The sequence below is a fragment of the Lathyrus oleraceus genome, chromosome 5 (genome assembly GCF_024323335.1).
Source record: "Lathyrus oleraceus cultivar Zhongwan6 chromosome 5, CAAS_Psat_ZW6_1.0, whole genome shotgun sequence".
NCBI classification, from domain to species: Eukaryota; Viridiplantae; Streptophyta; class Magnoliopsida; order Fabales; family Fabaceae; genus Lathyrus; species Lathyrus oleraceus.
In genome coordinates this window covers 592,992,807-593,015,955 of record NC_066583.1, presented here as the reverse complement: position 1 = coordinate 593,015,955, position 23,149 = coordinate 592,992,807, and the positions used below count along the sequence as shown (strand labels likewise).

The window sequence follows — 23,149 nt, the reverse complement described above, 5'->3', positions numbered from 1 at the left end:
ACTCTATATCTAATTTTCTAGTCTGAGAGTGAAGATCCCATCCCCAGTCCTAAGACCGAGGTATTTATTAAACCCCATTGGGCATGGGCTAGAGAGCGGTTACCACCTCCCTCGTCAAACATGATGAGAGGAAGGACCCGTTCTCCTTTGGATCATGGAGGAGATGGTTTTTCTCTTTGATTTGGATCATGGAGGAGATGGTTTTTCTCTTTGACTTTCTCCTCAGACCATTATTGCTTGCACATGTCATCTCCTACATTTGTTTAGTAAATTGGTAGTGGAGTTAGCTCGAGAGGCCCAATGCGGTGACCTTTATTTCCGTTTTTGTGTGACCTATATTGACGCTTTGGGCGATCTATGGACATGTTCAGGCACTATTCCACTGTTAATATGATGAACTCTTTACTGCTTATTGGTTGACTATCCTCTTTTGATCCTAGTTAAATGACGACTCATATTTTTATTGATTGATTAGTAAATCTAATTGAATACAATCACTACTTTGTTTCTCTCTTTACTTATCTATTTCCCTCGTTTCTGGTAGAGCAAGAAAGCTTGTGCTCCAACACATCTAACTCCAAACCATGTTTAATAGATCACCAATCACTTGGTTATATTCAGACAATTGATACAACCAAATATGTCTTCCTTCAAATTGGTATTATGAATTGCCTCTACATCATAAATATAGTGGATTTTCAATGGCAAGAAAAACATAAGAGTTTATTCTAGGACAACCATCGCCTAAAGCATTTTTTTGGTCACTACACACAATCTTATATCTATTTCATACAACACACAATTGATATATTTTTTCACTTTAATGGTTACTAGGTAATGATGTGAAGATCAATGTTTGCACATAATCATCAACAGTAAAAGTGCTTTTATCATCTCCATGTTGATAAATAACTTGAGCAGTTCTAGCCATGTTAAGAGAAGCTTTAACAACAGATAAGGGCACCGTTTTGTTCATGGCAAGGCCATTGAGTTCTCGCCACAAGTTCCTTATTACCAACCTTATGCGTTTCCTTCCTTCATTTTCATCTATAATATTATTCTCTCCCATGAAGCATTGTATGCTGCTAGCATTATCCCCTCTCTCTTGTTCCTCCTGAACATCAAAATTTAAATTCAACTTTTTATAAATTTTGTATGTAATTCAACTCTACTTTAGTAGTGATACGAGAAATACCGTTGATGTTCCTAAGTCGTCCCATAGGCGAAGAATTTCTCCGGAGCAAGTGAAGAGTCTAGGATATGTTTTCATCATGGAAATGGTTTTCTTTGAGAGACCATCACCAATGAGGAAAGTAGCATGCACCAATGCCATACATGATCCAGCAGAAATCACTCCATTATCCAAATATGTCTTGTAATTTGGCACACATCCACTATTGAACCACTTTGCTTCTTCAAGAAATGCTTCAAATATGTCAATCCACTACACCAAATAATAAAAAATGAGTGATTATTAACATGTTACTCTTATAAGTTATAACTCAACTTTGGTTTAAATTAATTAGTAGAATATTTCACATTCTTACTGTTCTTTTCAAGTAAGCAACCGCGGTTAATCCATGATCTTTCTGAATTCTATATGCAATTTCATGAGTGGTGTTATATAATGCCATGTAACATATCTTCATGTACTCAGGAAGGTCCTCTACTGCATCAAGATCCCACCTGCAAAAGAAAATTTGTTTAAATTTTGATTAATAATTTCGTAATCATTGTGTCAGTGTCGTTGGATCAATATCAAACAATCCATATAGAATCATACCTTTTAATTGCCTTTGTGAAAAGAACAAGTTCATCAAATTTTCCATAAGTGTCGAAGACGTCATCCATAACTAGCAAAATGCATATTGTTTTGGTAAGTTCAATGCGACAATTTGAATCCCTCGGTTCTGGAAAAATCCCCACTGTCCATAAGAAACATTCTGTTGGTCTATCTCTTGCAAAACCAAGTCTGTCTACAAGTCCCAACTCCTTCCACCACCTGCATATTTCTGCTAATTCTGTTTGATGTAGTGATTGAATCATGTCACTGTCTAACTTTGCCAATTCCAAAAGAGCTGGTATTTGGTTACTTGCATGGCTATATTCATCCATGTAGTTTCTAGCTTCTAACCTTGCCATTCTTAGATGCTTTGGAAGTGTTAAGGATCTAACAATGTGCCTATAACCTATTTCAGGACTCTTGTGTGAGATGAACTCATTTAGATGAGTCCTTGAAAATTCAAATGCTTTCTTTAATATTTCTTCATCTTCTGTCCCTAGATATGATGCCTCATATAGGCTTAACATACCCCAAACGTCTTTGTTCAGTGACTCCTTGAAGTTGCCACTTTTATCCAAAAAGTTTCTGAATATGTCTACAATCAAAGAACCATACTTTAAAGTTTCTGAATACGAAAAGTACCAAGCATAAGACAATTCAAATCATAATGTACCAGAAGATGTAGGCCAACCATTGTGCCTAAGTAAACGAAACTGAAGAGATGTTGCAAAGAGGTTTGTAGAAGCATCCCAATCACATATCCTCTCAAGTTGCATATTGATCTCATCTTCCAAATGGTGGCTAATTCCTAGCCCTTGGATTGAGTCAATCATCTTCATCGTTTCAATAGGATCACTTGAGTTTAACAATGCTTCCCGGCTTCTTCGTTTGACTTGGTCCAAACTTCTGGTCTTGTCCTCTTTCTGTAAATGTGGTAACTAACAACAATCAGAACATGAATTATTATAATGAGAGAGATTAGTAAGAGGTACCTTGTTGTCATTTAGAGCAATGGACGTGATCGATAATTTACTATGCATGATTCTGGATTTTGAACTTGGTAGCGATAAGTTCCATGAATGGTAAGTAGAAGTCCAAGATTTACGAGGAGGAAGTGTGTTTGTGAGATATGAAACTCTAAGTTGAGTAATAACAGCCATAGCCATTGTATCTGACTGCTACTATTTGCCTCTCTTCCTTATAAATTGAATAATTGCCCACTTATATAGACTCTATCTACCTTACACGATTGACTCTCTTTTCTTTTAAAGCCAAATAACGTAATACTATGGGAAATATATTTTTTAGATATTAATTGTTATCTACTTTATCAATGCATCACAATTATCTGATTTTATCATTTTTAAAATTATTAAAATAGAAATCAAATATTTTAAATAAATCAATGGTCGTAATTAACCGACAGTTTAAAAAATCTTTACATTATCAGTGTATATCAATTAAATTTATTTTTTATTTTAAATGTTTGTTTTCAAAAAGTATATATTTTTATCCATTTTTTAAAATACAATTATTTATTTTTAAACATTTTTTATGGAAAAAAATAAATATATTTCTGAAATATTTATTTTCACTTAAATTTTTTTATGGGAATAGGTGAAAATTAAGTGAAAATATTGTGGTTTATAGACTCAACTTCGATTTTCCATATTTTTATTTAATTAAAATTCATTAATTTTAAAAGTTTTTTTTTATTTTACTACTACCTTCATCTTTTATTATATATCACTTTAGAAAAATATTTTATACCACAATATAAGTCATTTTATAATACTAATGAATCATTAATGTTCTTTTTTCTATTATACTCTTACATATTTATTATTCTCTCTCCTTTCAATTATGTTAATTTATCTTTTCAATACCATTAATGAAAGATAATTTTGTAAAATCCTTCATAATTTATCTTTTCATACTATAATTATTACATTTCTTAATAAGTGTGAAAAGTAAAAAACGACTTATAATAAAAAACGAAAGGAATAATACGTGTTAGGATCAATCTATAAATGGTAATGAGTGGTAAAATCATGTTTATTTTGGTCGTATTTTAGTATGAAACGAGCTAAAGATGGTAATGAGTAGTAAAATCATGTTTATTTTTGTCCAAAATTAATTTTAAGGTTTCTCTGAAATGCTTCTTACTTTAGCGATTTTATTTATATAAAATTGAACTAAATGATTACACAGATAGATTTAGTGTATTTAAAAAATATTTTTTTAACATTTTTTTTAGTAGTTGATTACTTAGTGTTATAAGATGACGATTTTTTTTTTCAAAATAATCATTTTTTTCAAAAAAAAAATCGAAAATAACCGATTATTCAAAAAAATTATGAAATAACCGTGTTTTGAAAAGGATGCGCCAGATGAATTGGTGCATCCCCAACGCATGAAGAGGAGACGCCAATAGCATTGACGCATGCATTAGGCTCCTCATGAGGAGGCGCCAATGCTAGTGGCGCCTACATTAGGCCTCATGAGGAGACGCCAATGCTAATGGCGCCTGTGTGTGTTTGATTGGTGTATGCGCCAATTCATCTGGCGCATACACCCCTTGCTATTTTTTTTTAATTTTTTAACTTTTTAAATTTTTTAGCTTTTTTAATTTTTTTAATTATTAATTATTAATTATCATTATTTAATAAATAAGAAATAGTAATGGAAAAAATAAATCCATTGATGATGTAATAATTTGTTACATTGGACTGACAATAAACTAATGACCGACCCGATTATAACGTCCCCTTGTTCCACATCTCGGTGCGTTAGTTTGTCTCCGAGGTCTCCCACGATTTTCTTGAGGTGTTTGGGGTCTTTGTGTGATGACCTGATCGAGCGATGGCTGGTTGGAAGGTCAGGCGGAAGTTCCAGCGGTATTTGACAGATGTGTCATCATTTGCTCCCAATATCCGGAGGGGCTCTGGCCAACGGCGCTTCCGTAATGGAGTTCGGTGCCCATGTCATCGTAGTTAGGTCGTTGGGGTTGGATGAATTGAGGACGGTATATTTGCCCAAATTGGGCCATTGAGTCGTTTTGGAAACGGAGCAATGGTTCCTGGGGCGTACCATAGTTAAACAATGGTTGGATGTTATGTTGATGGGATGTTTGGGTGGTCATTGGTGGGGGCTACGATGAAGTGACTCATATGAATCATCTGGGCTATAGACGGTTGTGGTTGCGGGGTTTGATTCTTGGGTTTGTGTTTGGGTGGGTGGTATGAATGGATTGTGACGTTGGATGGTTGGTTGTTGGGTGGTTGGCATGAACGGGTTGCGATGTTGGGTGTTTGGTTGTTGTGTGTATGTGGTTGATTGATGTTGTGTGGTTGGTTGTTGGGTTTGGGTGGGTTCACATTGGTGTTGGATGGTGAATTATTGTGGGGTGTACGATGCCGAAGCAAGTTGGCGTGGATCCATTAAATACCGCGGCTCTGATACAAATTGTTGAGTTGTTACCGACCTAAACCATGCCATATATTGTTGAGTCGATCTTGCACCATGGATGACTGGTTCGTTCAAGATGTGTTGTCGTTGATTCCTCCATTGATGACACATCTCTTTTGCAAAGTCTCTCCAGTCAGAATAATCCCATTGTGCATCAACCCTTTTTTGATGTCAATTCCTCAAACACGTGGGAAATTCTGGAATCTGTTGTAGCATTCTGAACTGCAGTTTGACCCAGTCACTCTAGTGCATTTCCACCGTAGTGAATAGGATAATCGGTGTCTTCGTTATCCAAACTGCAGCATCGTCATGGTTCACATCATGATCCAGACCCAGATATGGCCTCCAGACAAACTATAAAATAATACGAAACGATTAGATAGAAAATAATTTGAGAAGTATTTTTAAATTAAAATATCGTTGGGTAGGATTATTACATCGTCATGTCCAATGTGGTCCAATAGATTGCGATAAACTATAATAGCGTGTTTCAGACACCTGTTGTAGTTCATTCCCCTTACTGACCACCTAAGATAAAAAAGAAGTGAAAATTATTATTTACTGTTAATTATAATATAAAATATAATTAACTAAATCGTAAATGGTAAAGGGTTAGACTTACTTGGTTGTAAACGGGAACACGAATGGGGGCTCATTTATCAGGGCGAGTGACGACATTCTTGACCAACCCCGAGTTTGAAGCAAGTACGCACATAAAAAAAGTACAGGTATTCTTTTTTGCAGTTCTACATATTGAACTATATAGATGGGCCAACATAGCTGAATCCCAACTATAAGTGCTTACCTTATTAATGTTGCGTAATAAAGGTAAATACATTATATTTACAGAATTACCTATACTTTCTGGAAACAAAAAATTATCAAATAAAATCATAATATAACACCGAGCTTTTATTATTTTCTCATACTCGATTGAATCGTCGGACAATACTATATTGGCATAATATTGTTTAAGGTATTTTAAATTTATACCTTACCCCCTTGCTTGACCGGATGTCTCTCCCTCAATTTCGTCGTCTAACAAAGGGGCACCCAATAACTCATTGCAGATATTGTCGTCTTGGTTAACTCTATCATTCACTTCCTTTCCATCTATACGGAGACCTAACAACATGTACACGTCCTCAAGTGTGATGGTACACTCACCAATCGGAAGGTGAAATGTGTGTGTCTCAGGTCTCCACCTCTCCAACAAAGTCATAATGAACTTGTAATCCACCGAGTACGAAACAATGTTGAGTAGATTTCCAAATCCACATCCTCTAATATATGGTTCTATTAATGGATTGTGGGGTACATATTCATGTACACAACATCTAAACCGCTTCGGATCCTAATAACAAAAAAGTAAGAAAATACAATTAGAAGAAGAAATACATAATCAACAAACACAACTCTATAAGAAGTAAGAAAAACATAGATAACAAAGGTATAAGACTAAAAGCAGAAAAAGTAAAAAGAGAGAGATAACATACAAATGCCGAGATATTCTCGAGTGTGCCTCTGTGTTCATCGCCCATAGTCAACAAAGACATGATTTGATTTTGCAAAGCTTTAGTGTGGTAGAGGAAACAAGTGTGGTAGAAGAATATAATTGAGTATTGATGAAGATGATTTGATATTGTTGATATGAGAGGCTATTTATAGATGAATGAGTGAGTAGGTTTGCAACCTAAGATGAATGGGATTGGTTGCATGCATTGGCAAGAAAAGACAAGGGAATGACAAACTTCAGAAAGCATGTGAGGAATCTCTCTTCTAGGAGCATGTGAAAAATCCACATGCAAGGGAAGAAGAACCCTTCCTCTTGGTGCCTGTATGTGATTCTTCACATGTAAGGAAGAGGCGCCCTTCCTCTTGGCGCCTTAGTGTAGGGCAATGGGAAGGGGCTCCCTTCTTAGTGGCGCCTAAGTCCAAATTTTGTGAAGGGGCGCCATTCCTTTTGGCGCCCCAGTTACTTTGTGGAGCCTAGGGAATGTGCGCCTAGGTGGGAATATTAGGGCTCAGGGTTCAGAGATTCCTTGATTCCTTGGCACATGTGTGTTCTTGTCACTCTTTTCTCTACATGTTTGATTCTTTCTACTGCATGCATGGTCAAGTTTGTATAGGTAATGACCAAGTTATCAATGCAACGACCAAGTTAGCAATGCAACGCTATTTATGCTGTGCAGATGAACAACTTAGCAATGCATTCAATTCCATTAAAGTTATCTACATATTTAATATTTGAACAAAATGTCTTCCACACAACATTACATGATCAGTGCGCATGTTGAAGGTGAAATATTTGATCATCAGTTGTTCGGTTTTTGTTTTCGAAACACAGAGGTAACTCGGTTTACGATAAATCGACGATCAAATTTTTCACATCCGAAACAAAGAATAGAAAAGAAATTGCAGTGCAGTAATATGGGTCAAATCATCTATAAAAATCTGGTTTGTTTGCAGAAAACCAGGTGAAATTTTATCAGAAGAAGATTCGAGATGATGACGATGTTCAGCATATGTTTGTCAGTCACGAACAATCCGGTTACAACGATACAGAGTTGTATATATTACCACATCAACAACAGGTATCTTAGTTCATTGATCAGTCACAAGTGTTTTGTGAGACTGATGACGAACAAGCTGAGGTGAATGTTCCAGATGACGAAGAAGAAGAAGCTGAGATCATGGTTGATTCGATGGTGAACGCTGAAGAGGAAGAGGAGCCAATACCAGCAAGTCATGTATACTGCCCACCCCAACACATGACAAGGTTGAATTTGGGTTCAAATGAACCTTCAGCAGATGTATGGTACAATCCTTACGTGCAGATGCAAGGATCTTTGAAACAAGGAGACACATTTTGCATAAAAGAGGAATGTGTAAAAGCCATTAAGAAATTCCACATGCAACTATCAGCTGATTTCAGAGTTGACAGAACTGACGCATCGAGGTATAAGGTTTATTGTCCGAATGAGCACTGCCTTTTTAGGTTGTCAGCTTCGTACCGGAAGAGGAGCGAGTCTTTGGAGATTGGATCAATGGGTCCAGATCACACATGCATGCTGACAAACCCAATACAGGATCATCGTAAATTAAGCTCTCAGCTAATATGCGATGAAATATTGTTTGTCATTGGCGACAATCTGTCGTTAAAGGTGAGTACAATAATCTCGCATATTAGGGCAGAGTACAAGTACACTCCATCATATAGGAAGGCATGGATAGCTAGGACAAAATCTGTTGAAAAAGTGTTTGGCAATTGGGAGGAGTCTTACAAACAACTTCCAAAATACTTGTTGGCTCTAAAACAATATGCTCTCGGGACAATTGTCAAGATGGAAACATTGCCCACCTATACACCAGATGGTACGTGTGCTGTTGGAAATAGAATATTTCACAGTCTATTCTGGGCGTATCAACCATGTATCATAGGTTTTTCTTTCTGTAAACCAATTATAAAAATTGATGGTACATGGTTGTACGGAAAATACAAAGGAACGTTCCTGATGGCAGTGGCACAAGATGGGAACAATAATATTTTTCCAATCGCCTTTGCCCTAGTTGAAGGTGAGACTGTTGAGGGATGGAGTTTTTTCCTAAGAAATCTTTGATTGCACGTTGCACCTCAGCCTAACTTATGTTTGATCTCCGACAGACACCCTTCAATCATTAGTGCATATAGTAACATTGATAACGGCTGGCAAAATCCTCCTTCGATGCATGTGTTCTGTATTAGACATATTGCTCAGAATTTCATGCGAGAAATCAAAGATAAGACGTTGCGGAAGAAGGTTGTCAATGCAGGTTAGGCATTATCATAACCTTCTTTCAAACACTACCGCGAGGAAATAAGATTGTCAAACAAAGATGCGGTAAGGTGGATCGATAGTATTCCATTAGAGAAGTGGACTAGGGCATATGACAACGGTCAGCGTTGGGGACACATGACAACAAATCTTGTGGAAGCAATGAACTCTGTCTTCAAAGACATCTGTAACCTACCAATAACCGCTTTGGTGCAGGCTACATATTTCAGGCTAGGGGCGTTGTTTGAAACCAGACGCTCAAAATGGAGTTCAGTGTTGCAATCTGGACAGTTGTTCAGTGATGCTTCAATGAAATTCATTAGACATGAAGCTGCCAAAGCAAACACACGCGTGGTTACGGTCTTTGACCGAACTAAAGGTTGGTTTAGTGTTGCCGAGTCCATGGATCACAATGAGGGCATGCCGATGGGACAGTATAGAGTCGAATTAGATAGAGGTTGGTGCGACTGCAGAAAGTTCCAAGCCTTTCGTACCCCCTTCTCTCATGTAATTGCGGCATGCTCAAAGGTTTGAAGAGATCCATCCTACTTGCTATCTGAAGTTTACAAAGTCGTCAGCCTTTCAGATGTTTATAAAATTAGTTTTTCCGTAGTGGTAAAAGAGGATTATTGGCCAGAATATCAAGGGGACATCGTCTGGCACAACGAAGTTATGCGAAGGAAGAAAAATGGTCGCCTAAACAGCACTCGGATTCTAACCGAAATGGATACGGCGAACAAAATGGTTAGACTATTTAGTTCATGCCGTCAGCCAGGTCACAATCGTAATAATTGTCCTAGTGTTGGAACGAGCACAACCAGATAAATTTACATGTACCTCTATTGCAATATATAAAAAACTAAATTTATTTCATATTAGACGTCTGTGATGAAAGTACCATTACATAAACAGTAACACAAATAATTATAACAAATATAATACAAGAACTATGCAGTTACAACCATCAAAATAATTTTGAACATGTAATGCATCATCCTACGGGCGTCTTGGTCGGTCTTAATATCCACCCATTCGCGCACTTCTCCGTTTTGGTTGAACGTGGACACAAGCCATTGTATTCTTCTAATCCGTTCATCCTCTCCAATTTCTCTCTCTAACCAACTGTACAACGTCCGATTAAGACGTTCAAACGTATCTGTGTTCCAAAGTCGAATTTGTATTGGAGCCGCAACGGCGGAAAATATTACATCAACATTTCGTTTCTGAATGTATGTAGACATTGTTGAAACAGAGAAAATTGAAATTGATGGTGGTTGAACTAGACAAATTATGGTATTAGGAGATGAGTTTGAGTGAAAAATATTGTATCTAAGGTGTGGTATTTATAAGAGAGAACATCAATTGTACAAAACACGTGGGCGCCTGAGGGATTGGCGTCCACACAACCAAGCACACATAGGCGCCAGATGAATTGACGCCCACACAACCAAACACACACAGACGCCACTAGCATTGACGCCTCCTCATGAGGGCTCAATGCAGACGCCACTAGCATTGGCGCCTCCTCATGAGGAGCCCAATGCATGCGCCAATGCTATTGGCGCCTCCTCTTCATGCATTGGGGATGTGTCAATTCATCTGGCGCATCCTCTTCAAAACCCGATTATTTTGATAATTTTTTTGAATTATTGATTATTTTCGATTTTTTTTTTAAAATGGTTATTTTGAAAAAAAAAATCGACTCTCGTTTCCCCTTTAATTTATCAATCTAATCTTCTCTAATTTTCTACTTTTATTTGATTTTACTTTTATATTATTTTTTATGTACTTTAAGATTTGTGATTCAAAATTTAAATTGTGAAAAAAGTTTTTAAATAATTTATTTATTATTCTTATAATCAATTTCATTATGTACTATTGTAGCGTCAGCTGCATAGAGGGCTTCCTATCAGCCCTTTTTATCTAATCACAATACCAAATCCTCATAACATGCATGCATTGTATTATTGATCTTAATTTTATTTGTATTTTTCCATTACATCATATAAATTCTTTTAGTTTTTTGGACTAATACTAAATATTTAAGTAATATGATTTATTAAGTAAAAGTGTAAAATTGACTGAAATGAAATTTGTGGGTTTCCATATTCCTTTTTCTTAAATTTGTTTTTAAACCGCAAATAATATTATAACTCTTTTTATATTTATATGTATTTATATGTGTTTTAGGTAACATGCATTTTTTGGTATTAATATTTATTTATATTAAATTGATAAGTGTTTAAAGCTTTTTTCACATATTTTATAAATTTATAATTGTTTTATTTTACTTTTATACTTTGTGGAAAGTGTATTAAATTTTACTGTTTTATTTTTTTCTTAATTTTTTAATTTTGTAAAAATATACTATTATTGTTTTTAGTATGATGCAAAAATATAAAAGCACGTTAAATATATAAAAGATATTTATAATTGTTATTTTTATTATAATTCATTAAAATTTATACACGAGTAAGTGAACTGCTAGTATATAATTAAAAAAAAACTATAACCTAGACCCTAAGTCTTGTAGAGAGAAATAAATGTGAGTAGGATGAGAAATTTCATATTGATTAGAAATGTGAAGATTTGAATATTTATAAATGGGAGAACTCAGATATTTTAGTAGATATGTGGTGTGTATCTCACAAATATGTATTAGTCAGCATTTTCTAAAATACTTTTTGGATATAGTTTATAGATTTGGATAAATGATTTTCTAAAATGACCAAATCTTCGAGAAATAGTCAGCATTTATTTTTTTAACCTTGATTTGTCATATTTTTCTTATACGTTGAATTTTATTCAACAAATACTCGATTGGGGAAGTTTTTCTAATAATGATAATAATAATAATAATAAAATAAAATACTATAAAGAAGAAAACCCATTCCATAAATATAATAAAGAATGATCCATCTAAATAATGAATATTTAATACATTTATATAGATTATGTATACACTTGTGATTTGACCACTCTAGAATCGCCCTCATTTGTTGAAGATTTTTGCAAAGTTGATTCACGACACCATGTTGTGCGTTGAACGAATTGCATAGGCTGTGACATAGAGATGTTGTGTGTAGAGCCGTCGGGATAACTTATATAGCTCCATAAAATATATTTTAGATTTTAAAATTAGAGTTTGAATTTTGTAAGGGGTATTTTAGTCTACTCTAGATTAATGTTAGAGTTAAAATTTAGATTTAAGTTGTAAAGAAGAAATAAAATAAAACAAACTGTATTAAGAACACAACTTAAATATAACATTACAAATAGATAGGGTTTGCCAAAAACAAATGGACAATAATCTCTTTTGAAAAACAATAAAATTGCCAAGGTACACTAATTGAACACCCCTTTAATATGAATGAAAGTCTTTGAGTATAGCTGACATCCTTCTTTCTCCCGTGGATTTGTTAGATTTCCTATTAGTGTAATCCTAAAAAGCATGTTGTATTGTATTTAAGTGAAATATGAAATATTACGAGATATGTTATACTTAAGTGGATTACAGAACACCGTAAGTGTTGCGGGAAAATATGATTATGGAATGGTTTAAAAAAGAGATTGAATAGACCATGCCCTTAAGATCAATTTCAATAATAATTTTTTTCAAACTTAGAGTTTTACAAACAACCAATCAACCAAATTCATAAAGCGTGTGTTTAGATAAATATCATGAATATGAGAAGATAAAAATACGAGCTAATAAATGAATCAATAAACCAAATTCGATTTATATGAGATGTCTAAAGTGAAACTTATTAATCGACGAATCAATATTGTATTAAAAGTTACATTTGTCTAATTCCCCGTGTCCAATCAAGTGACCACAAGACTTTGGGTCACTTAGATGGGCTATCCTCTGGTATTTGCACTGCGCTGGATCATTCAAGCTCAAGACTTCACATTCAAGACTTTGAAGATTGTGAACATCAAGCACAACAAAGAGAATCTTCTTCAACAACTTGTCAGTTACGATTCGAATTGTGTGTCATGAGCCTTAAGTAGTGGAGAAAAATGAGAGGGATTATTCATATATTTGTTATGAATACCTTTGAATACGGGGTGTAGGCCCCAATTATTCAAAGTATTTGTCTTCACTCATGGACTTTAGTGTAATGTGAATCAACTAAGTGACAAGTCCTCTTCCCCTAGACATTGTAGACAAACTTGACATCAAGGCTTTGACCATTGTTGGATCCCATCCTTTTCCGATTTTCTTTCTTTGTTCATTTAAGACTAAAATCATTTTTGTAAATAAACTCAAAAATACTATTTGAAATTGTACCCCATGAGTCTTAAGTAGTGGAGACGAATGACATAGATTATCCCTATCCTTGTTTTGAGTATCTTTGAATACGGGGGGTAGGCCTCAGTAATTCAAAGTATTCGTCTTCACTCATAGACTTTAATGTAATTCAAATCAAGACATCTTCTTCAAGTTAAAATCAATCACAACCCATCAAATTCAATTTTGAGTCTTATGGCATCCAAAACCTTTTCACAAAGGACATGCCACTTTTGTTCTACGCAAACAATCAAATGCTTAAGTCTCCCATGCGTGAGCATACAAGCAACATTTAACTGCTAGAACGCGAACATTAACATCGTCCAATAAAAACAACCAACAAATCCGTATTTTCTACCACGAACTACGTGACTCTGATGTTCTCATTGCACCATGAGAATATGTAGGCATGAGGGTCTGAATCCTTGGCGAACATATTAATTAAAAACCTTTTTCCCCTTTTGCAAATAACATTTAGATAATAACACTCATCTGCATAAATAACAATCAAAACGATTCGCGTTGAATATAACATATGTGATATATGTTAATACCTTCCTCTTGCATAACTGAATTCCTTACCTTTTTCTCTTCCTATGAGTTTTGTCGATATTTTTATTTTCCTTCGGGAATAAATAAAGTTCGGTGACGACTTTGTTGTATTTTCAAGCGTGCGATGAGCTCAGCTATTTTTCGCGGCGCAACAATATTGAAAGTGTGAAAAACACAAGAAGGGGGTGGATTGGGTTTTACAAGCAAAAGCTTTTTCCAAAATAAAAACACCACTAACAAGTCTAATAATGAAGAGATAAAAATACATAGATTTTTATCCTGGTTCGCTTGAAACTCAAAGCTAATTCAGTCCACCCGCCAAGGTGATTTTCCTTATACACAAGGACTTAATCCACTATAATCAACATATTACAATAAACACAAAGAATAACCTTCTTTGTCTTCTCAAGGATCAAACTCGATCTTAGTCTCCTCAAGGACTCACAAAGAACAACTTTCTTTGTCTTCTCAAGGATAACCTCCTTAAGAAATCAAACAAATAGTTTGAATAATAGTTCGTGTGTTACAAGATACTTCTACACAAGCAGATTTTTACACAAATGAATGATAAAAACTTAAAGAACAATGTATACAAAGAATGATAACTTTTCACAAATAAAATTAGCTTGTCAAAATGCTTGTGCATAATCAGCGTTTTCTTCAAGTCTCCAATGCATGCTTATATAGAGAAGCATGTGATCGTTGGAGGGGAATGGGGAAAGCTCATTGAGCGGCTATCCACTATTGGATGAGAAAGGAATGATACCACGTATTTTTTGGTGTAAGCTTTAGAGGCCAATACTTTTGGTACTTGTATCGAATTATTTATTAATAATAAAAGGATTTTTCTTTATTATGTTTGTTTAATAAAGTCCCTAGAATAGTTAGTCCGTTTAATGTATCAAGTGTGACTTAATCATGAGATCACATTAAACATAAGTACATTATTCTTAAAGTATCTATAGTCGAGCTTTATTGCGAAGTGGGATAACATGAAAGCATTAAGACTGTTATGTATATAGACTGATGATCACATCTTATGGATCATGGATAAGGATTTATCAAGTCTTAAACATAGGTATGAATATTAAGAGTAATATTTATATTGGATTGACCCGCTATGAGAATACTATATAGAATGTTATGCAAAGTGTCATAAGTTATTCTCATGGTGATAATGGTGTATACCACCCTTCGACCTAAAACCACTATGGACCCTAGATGTAGAGTCGAGTGCCTTATTGTTGATCAAACATTGTCCGTAACTGGATGACCATAAAGACAGTTGATGGGTACTCCACGAAGCATGCTGAGGGACATGAGTGACCTAGATGGAATTTGCCCATCCTGCGTAACAGGATAAATATCTATGTGCTCAATATTGAATTGGACAAGGATGACATGGTCTATGCCTTGTGTTCAATATAGACATAAGGGCAAAAGGATAATTGTACACATAAGTATTATCACAAAAGGATTTGTCAGATCACATGACATTTTCGTGTCTTGGGTAGCAGCGATGTGTTCCTAGATACCGCTCATTGTTTATTATGTTAAATACGTGATTTAATATAATTGTCAATGTTGCGAAAACCTACAGGGTCACATACAAAAGGATGGATTGATGAGAGATAGAGTAACTAAGGAACACCGTAAGATACAATGCACTTAAGTGAATTGTAGAATATCGTAAGGTACGGTGTACTTAAGTAGAATACAAAATATGGTAAGTGTAACACCCTTCTAAATACCCCAAATTATTTAATTAAAATAACAACATGTTAATCAGAGTAATTATGCCCCGAAGGGTGTCACACAATCATTTCACAAACATTTATCAAAACATCCTGTCATGCTCATTTATTTATCAAATAAAACAGTTGCATAATACGCAGCGGATACAAAACATCAACATTCAAAGCATGTACTACATTACATGTAAAGTTGATCAACAACTAAATTAAAACATAGTCAAACATCCCCTCCCGATGTTACATCTACCAGAGCATGACCCACTAAGGACGACACTAGACTCCATAGCACTAGCCTCTACTCAACTCACTGCTCGTTACCTGAAAAATAGTTGTAAGGGTGAGTTCCGCAATCAATATAACAAGCATTATAGAACAACATGTAATGCTAAGTAAATAACACATCAATTCACCCTAATCAGACTACGCACTCAGCAACGGCAATATCCATCCAACCATCATATTCAACAGTAACATATAGCATATATATAATCTCAACCATACTCAACATCAACAACACAACGCACAACACACATATAATACTGGAATACATCCATTCATATTATATGCCATACATTTATTATGCAATGAGACTCTATGCATGCGGTACCGACTATGTTGTGAACATATAGTTCAACCTCACCGTCCAAATCCAGGCACGGCTACCAAGCTCACTAGTCCCACTCATTTGAGACATAGTGACTCACTCACTAATTCCGCACCATGGGAATTAGCTACCACCCCAAATGGGCCATGATATGCACGCTAATCACCTAGCATGCAAACAATAACAACAACAATCAACATGATTTACTCACTAATTCCTCACCATGGGAATTAGCTACCACCCGAAGGCCACAATACGCATGCTAATCACCTAGCAATGCAACATCAACGATAATCAAGAATAGACACATGCTCACACTCTAAGCCATAGAATAGTCTATTCACAAATGCATACATTCACAACATCATGTATACCATTCCACATTATCAACACAATTTATCACAAAAGCATATTATATCATGCCAAACAACAACCCCAATATTAGTACACTCCACTAATATCTATACTGCTCAAAACAGCGGGAATTAATCTCTATTACATCATAGGCCAACATAGGCCAACCCTCAAATAGGCACACAACATTAAAATTAACATTTTTCCACTCTGCAACAGCGTTAACCGGTTAACGCCCTGGGTTAACCGGTTAACGCAGCACAACACGCCTTCTGTCTCAAAATTTAACAGTGTTAACCGGTTAACGCCCTGGGTTAACCGGTTAACGCAGCACAAACAGCCAAATATCAGAAATTACAACAGTGTTAACCGGTTAACACCCTGGGTTAACCGGTTAACGCAGACAAAACAGCACATATTCATAATCCAACACAGTGTTAACCGGTTAACACCCTGGGTTAACCGGTTAACGCAAGACAGAAGCTGTTCCTGCGCTAACTCAAAACAGAATGCAGAATTCTCCGCATTTTCCGCCATTGGAGGACTTCCGGACCTCCGAATCCGATTCCGTAAAAAGCTATACGATCGGGAATTTACAACAGACCCAATTACCGATTAAATTTCAACTTCTAACACGGTTCATCCAACAAAATTTCAGCATTCACAATTCCCAATTAGGGTCAATCAACAGCTTATCACTACCCATGACATATTATCCCATAATACCCGTTAATTGACGATAAACCCCCCTTACCTGAGTAATCCGGCAAATCTTTGAGCTCCAAGCTTTTCTCTCTTCAACCTTCAGCCCTTGCTCTGTCTCTTTGCCCTTTTCCTCTTTCACGATCGTTCTCTGTTTCACGTAAAACCTTTTCTTACCAAATGGGATATTTCCTTAAGTCCAACTTATATATTTTCCAAAATAATAATCCAATAATAATAATAATAAAATTTCCAATTATTTAATTAAATTAATAAATAAATTATTAACTCAATTCAAATAATTATTTTATTATTATCGGGGTGTTACAACTCTCCCCCACTAAAAGAGTTTTCGTCCTCGAAAACATACCTCAAGCGAATAACTCCGGATAAGACTCTTTCATCTGACTCTCAAGTTCCCAAGTCACATTGCCACCTGCTGGTCCTCCCCAAGCTACCTTCACCAAGGCAATCTCTTTACCCCGCAACTGCTTCAACTCTCGATCCTCAATCCTCATAGGTGATGTTTCAACAGTCAGGTTATCTCTCACCTGTACATCATCTACTTGGACTACATGCGACGGATCATGAATGTACCTCCTCAACTGAGACACATGAAAAACGTCATGCAAATTCGCAAGCGACGGCGGTAAAGCGATACGATAGGCTACTTCCCCTATCCTCTCCAAAATCTGATAAGGACCAATAAATCGAGGTGTCAACTTCTTCGACTTCAAGGCTCGACCAACGCCAGTTATCGGAGTAACACGAAGAAACACATGATCTCCCTCTTGGAACTCAAGTGATTTCCTCCTCTTATCATGATAACTCTTCTGACGACTCTGAGCAATTCTCATCTTATCCTGAATCATCTTAATCTTTTCCGTAGTTTGTTGAACAATCTCCGGTCCAACCACCGCACTCTCACCGGACTCATACCAACATAAAGGTGTCTGACATCTCCTACCATACAAAGCTTCAAACGGTGCCATACCAATACTCGAATGAAAACTATTGTTGTAGGTAAACTCAATCAAAGGCAAATAACAATCCCAAGCACCTCCTTTTTCCAAAACACAAGCTCTCAAAAGATCCTCTAATGACTGAATCGTCCTCTCAGTCTGACCATCAGTCTGCGGATGATATGCAGAACTCAATCTCAGCTTAGTTCCCAAAGCCTTCTGCAAACCTTCCCAGAACTTCGATGTAAATCTAGGATCTCTGTCCGAAACAATACTAGACGGAATACCATGCAAACTTACAATCTTCTCAATATACAACTCAGCTAGTCTCTCTAACGGATAATCCATTCTGATCGGAATGAAATGAGCCGACTTTGTTAATCTGTCCACAATCACCCAAATAGCCTCAAAATTCTTATTTGTCCTTGGTAAACCAGAAACAAAATCCATACTGATACTATCCCACTTCCACTCTGGAATAGCCAACGGTTGCATTAGCCCAGACGGCTTCTGATGCTCAATCTTTGACTTCTGACAAGTCAAACAAGAATAAACAAAACTCGCAATTTCTCTTTTCATTCCCGGCCACCAAAATAACTTCTTCAAATCATGATACATCTTCGTAGCTCCAGGATGAATACTCAAGCCACTACGATGTCCTTCTTCCAGAATACTCTTCTTAAGTTCAGTAACATCCGGAATACACACCCGACTACCAAATTTCAAAATACCATTCTCATCAACTCTGAATTCACCACCTTGACCTTGATTCACTAACGTCAACTTATCAACCAAAAGCATATCGGATTTCTGACCCTCTCTGATCCCGTCCAGAATACCACTTGTTAACTTCAACATTCCCAATCTAACACTATTGTGAGTACTCTCACACACCAAACTCAAGTCTCTAAACTGCTCAATTAAATCCAATTCCTTAACCATTAACATAGACATATGCAATGATTTCCGACTCAATGCGTCAGCCACAACGTTTGCTTTACCCGGATGGTAATTCAAACCAAAATCATAATCCTTCAGAAATTCTAACCATCTCCTCTGTCTCATATTCAGCTCTTTCTGATCAAACAAATACTTTAAACTCTTATGGTCACTGAAAACCTCAAATCTTGACCCGTACAAATAATGCCTCCATAACTTCAGAACAAATACCACAGCTGCCAACTCCAAATCATGCGTCGGATAGTTCCTCTCATGAACCCTTAGTTGTCTCGAAGCATAAGCTATAACCTGCTTATTCTGCATCAACACACCACCTAAACCCAACAATGAAGCATCACAGTAAACCTCAAATGGTTCCGACGAACTCGGTAATATCAGAATAGGAGCAGTAGTCAACCTTCTCTTTAACTCTTGGAAACCTTCTTCACATTTTGAGTCCCAAACAAACGCTTGCCCCTTTCTGGTCAACATTGTCAACGGTAACGCCAACTTAGAGAATCCCTCAATAAACTTCCTATAGTAACCTGCAAGTCCAAGAAAACTTCTTATCTCAGAAACTGACTTCGGAGCTTCCCACTTAGACACCGCTTCCATCTTAGAAGGATCAACAGCAACACCACCTCTTGAAATCACATGACCAAGAAAACTAACCTCTTCTAACCAAAATTCACATTTTGAGAGTTTAGCAAATAACTTCTTTTCTCGTAGAACTTCCAACACCACTCTCAAATGCTCAGCATGTTCTTCTTCAGATTTCGAATACACCAAAATGTCATCAATAAACACCACAACAAACTGATCTAGATACGGATGAAAAATCCTATTCATATACTCCATGAATACTCCAGGCGCATTAGTCACCCCAAAAGGCATTACAGAATACTCATAATGTCCATACCTTGTTCTGAAAGCAGTCTTCTGAATATCTTCAGTCTTCACACGTATCTGATGATACCCAGATCTCAAATCTATCTTGCTGAACACACTAGCACCAACCAATTGATCCATCAAATCATCAATCCTCGGTAAAGGATACCGATTCTTGATCGTCACTTTATTCAGTTGTCTGTAATCCACACACAACCTCATAGTACCTTCTTTCTTCTTAACCAACAACACTGGTGCACCCCACGGTGACACACTCGGACGAATAAATTTCTTATCCAACAAATCTTCCAACTGACTCTTCAATTCAGCTAGCTCAACGGCAGACATACGATAAGGAGCCATCGATATCGGTCTAGTACCAGGTACCAAATCAATCGAGAACTCAACTTCACGCTCTGGCGGTAATTCATTCACTTCTTCCGGAAACACATCAGGAAAATCACACACCACAGCTAGATCACCAATCACCAGTTTATCTTTAGCCTCCAAAGTCGCTAACAGCATAAACAACTCTGCCCCATCTGCTACTTCCTCATTCACCTGCCTCGCTGATAGAAACAAACTCTTGCCTTCCTCAATCCCAGGAAATATCACAGTCTTATCAAAACAATTGATAGAAACCCGGTTAAACACCAACCAGTTCATACCCAAGATAACATCAATCTGCACTAATGGAAGACACACAAGGTCTATCCCAAAGTTCCTACCAAAAATACTCAAAGGGCAACTTAAACAAATTGAAGTAGTAGTCACTGAACCCTTCGCAGGAGTGTCAATCACCATACTACCAAGCATCTCAGATATTTCTAACTTAAGTTTCACAGCACAATCCAAAGATATAAAGGAATGAGTAGCACCGGTGTCAATAATAGCTACAAGAGGAAAGCCATTAATATAACACGTACCTCGGATCAAACGCTCATCTGCAAAAGTCTCAGAACCTGATAAAGCAAAAACCTTGCCTCCCGACTGATTCTCTTTCTTTGGCTTAGGACACTGTGGACTGATATGACCCACCTCTCCACAGTTGAAGCAAGTCACAGTCTTCAACCGGCAATCTGCAGCCAAATGACCACCTTTTCCACATTTGAAACACTTCTTCTCATTACTGGTACACTCATGGATACGATGTCCAGCCTGACCACATCTGTAACACTTAGCAGGAGCACTAGAATCTCCTCCACTAGGCCTCTTCATTCCACTCTGCCTCTGAAAACCTTTGCCAGCTGCATACGGTTTCCCACGATCAACCTGATTCTTACCCTTCCTATCAACCCTCTGCTGATAGCTCTCTGCTCTGGCTTTGGAATCCTGTTCAAAAATCCTGCAACAGTCAACCAAATCAGAAAACACCCTGATTCGCTGATATCCAATTGCCTGCTTGATCTCGGGACGCAACCCGTTCTCAAACTTCACACACTTCGAAAATTCTCCAGCAGCCTCACTATAAGGAGTATAGTACTTTGACAGCTCTGTGAACTTCGCAGCATACTCAGTAACAGACCTGTTACCCTGCTTCAATTCCAAGAATTCTATCTCTTTCTTCCCTCTGACATCCTCTGGAAAGTACTTCCTCAGGAATCTTTCCCTGAACACAGCCCAAGTAATCTCAGCATTTCCAGCAGTTTCCAACTCAGTGCGGGTAGCAACCCACCAATCATCAGCTTCTTCTGACAGCATATGTGTACCGAACCTGACCTTCTGGTTATCAGCACACTCAGTTACTCTGAAGATCCTCTCTATCTCTTTCAACCACTTCTGAGCACCATCTGGATCGTATGCTCCTTTGAACATCGGAGGATTGTTCTTCTGGAACTCACTCAACTGACGAGCAGCTCCCATCCCCACAACATTCGGATTTCCTCCAAGTACTCCAGCTAGCATACCCAGAGCCTCAGCAATCGCAGCATCATCTCTACCTCTTCCAGCCATCTCTATTCTGAAAACCCAACAACTAAAACAAATAAGTACTGATAGGGTTACACAACACCTATCCCGTACAGGGGAACAGAATAACCACGACTCAACACGACCGACTATGCTCTGATACCACTAATGTAACACCCTTCTAAATACCCCAAATTATTTAATTAAAATAACAACATGTTAATCAGAGTAATTATGCCCCGAAGGGTGTCACACAATCATTTCACAAACATTTATCAAAACATCCTGTCATGCTCATTTATTTATCAAATAAAACAGTTGCATAATACGCAGCGGATACAAAACATCAACATTCAAAGCATGTACTACATTACATGTAAAGTTGATCAACAACTAAATTAAAACATAGTCAAACATCCCCTCCCGATGTTACATCTACCAGAGCATGACCCACTAAGGACGACACTAGACTCCATAGCACTAGCCTCTACTCAACTCACTGCTCGTTACCTGAAAAATAGTTGTAAGGGTGAGTTCCGCAATCAATATAACAAGCATTATAGAACAACATGTAATGCTAAGTAAATAACACATCAATTCACCCTAATCAGACTACGCACTCAGCAACGGCAATATCCATCCAACCATCATATTCAACAGTAACATATAGCATATATATAATCTCAACCATACTCAACATCAACAACACAACGCACAACACACATATAATACTGGAATACATCCATTCATATTATATGCCATACATTTATTATGCAATGAGACTCTATGCATGCGGTACCGACTATGTTGTGAACATATAGTTCAACCTCACCGTCCAAATCCAGGCACGGCTACCAAGCTCACTAGTCCCACTCATTTGAGACATAGTGACTCACTCACTAATTCCGCACCATGGGAATTAGCTACCACCCCAAATGGGCCATGATATGCACGCTAATCACCTAGCATGCAAACAATAACAACAACAATCAACATGATTTACTCACTAATTCCTCACCATGGGAATTAGCTACCACCCGAAGGCCACAATACGCATGCTAATCACCTAGCAATGCAACATCAACGATAATCAAGAATAGACACATGCTCACACTCTAAGCCATAG

General features: G+C 36.9%; 1 protein-coding gene across 1 annotated transcript; it reads right to left on the bottom strand.

Moving 5' to 3' along the window:
• Positions 1-629: 629 nt before the first annotated feature.
• Positions 630-3,021, bottom strand: LOC127086793 (probable terpene synthase 11). The gene is made up of 6 exons (XM_051027605.1): positions 2,776-3,021; positions 2,457-2,706; positions 1,784-2,378; positions 1,548-1,686; positions 1,196-1,444; positions 630-1,114 (listed from the first exon to the last, which is right to left on the bottom strand). Exons 1-6 carry the CDS (start codon positions 2,947-2,949, stop codon positions 821-823), a joined length of 1,701 nt encoding a protein of 566 aa, XP_050883562.1. The 5' UTR covers positions 2,950-3,021; the 3' UTR covers positions 630-820.
• Between the last annotated feature and the right edge of the window lie 20,128 nt (positions 3,022-23,149).

Coding starts and splice junctions, on each gene's coding strand:
- LOC127086793 (XM_051027605.1), bottom strand. CDS start 2,949: ATGGCTATGGCTGTTATTACTCAACTTAGAGTTTCATATCTCACAAAC. Junction 2,379..2,456: donor TGGTTGGCCTACATCTTCTG/GTACATTATGAT, acceptor CTTTGATTGTAG/ACATATTCAGAAACTTTTTG. Junction 1,445..1,547: donor TTGCTTACTTGAAAAGAACA/GTAAGAATGTGA, acceptor TATTTGGTGTAG/TGGATTGACATATTTGAAGC.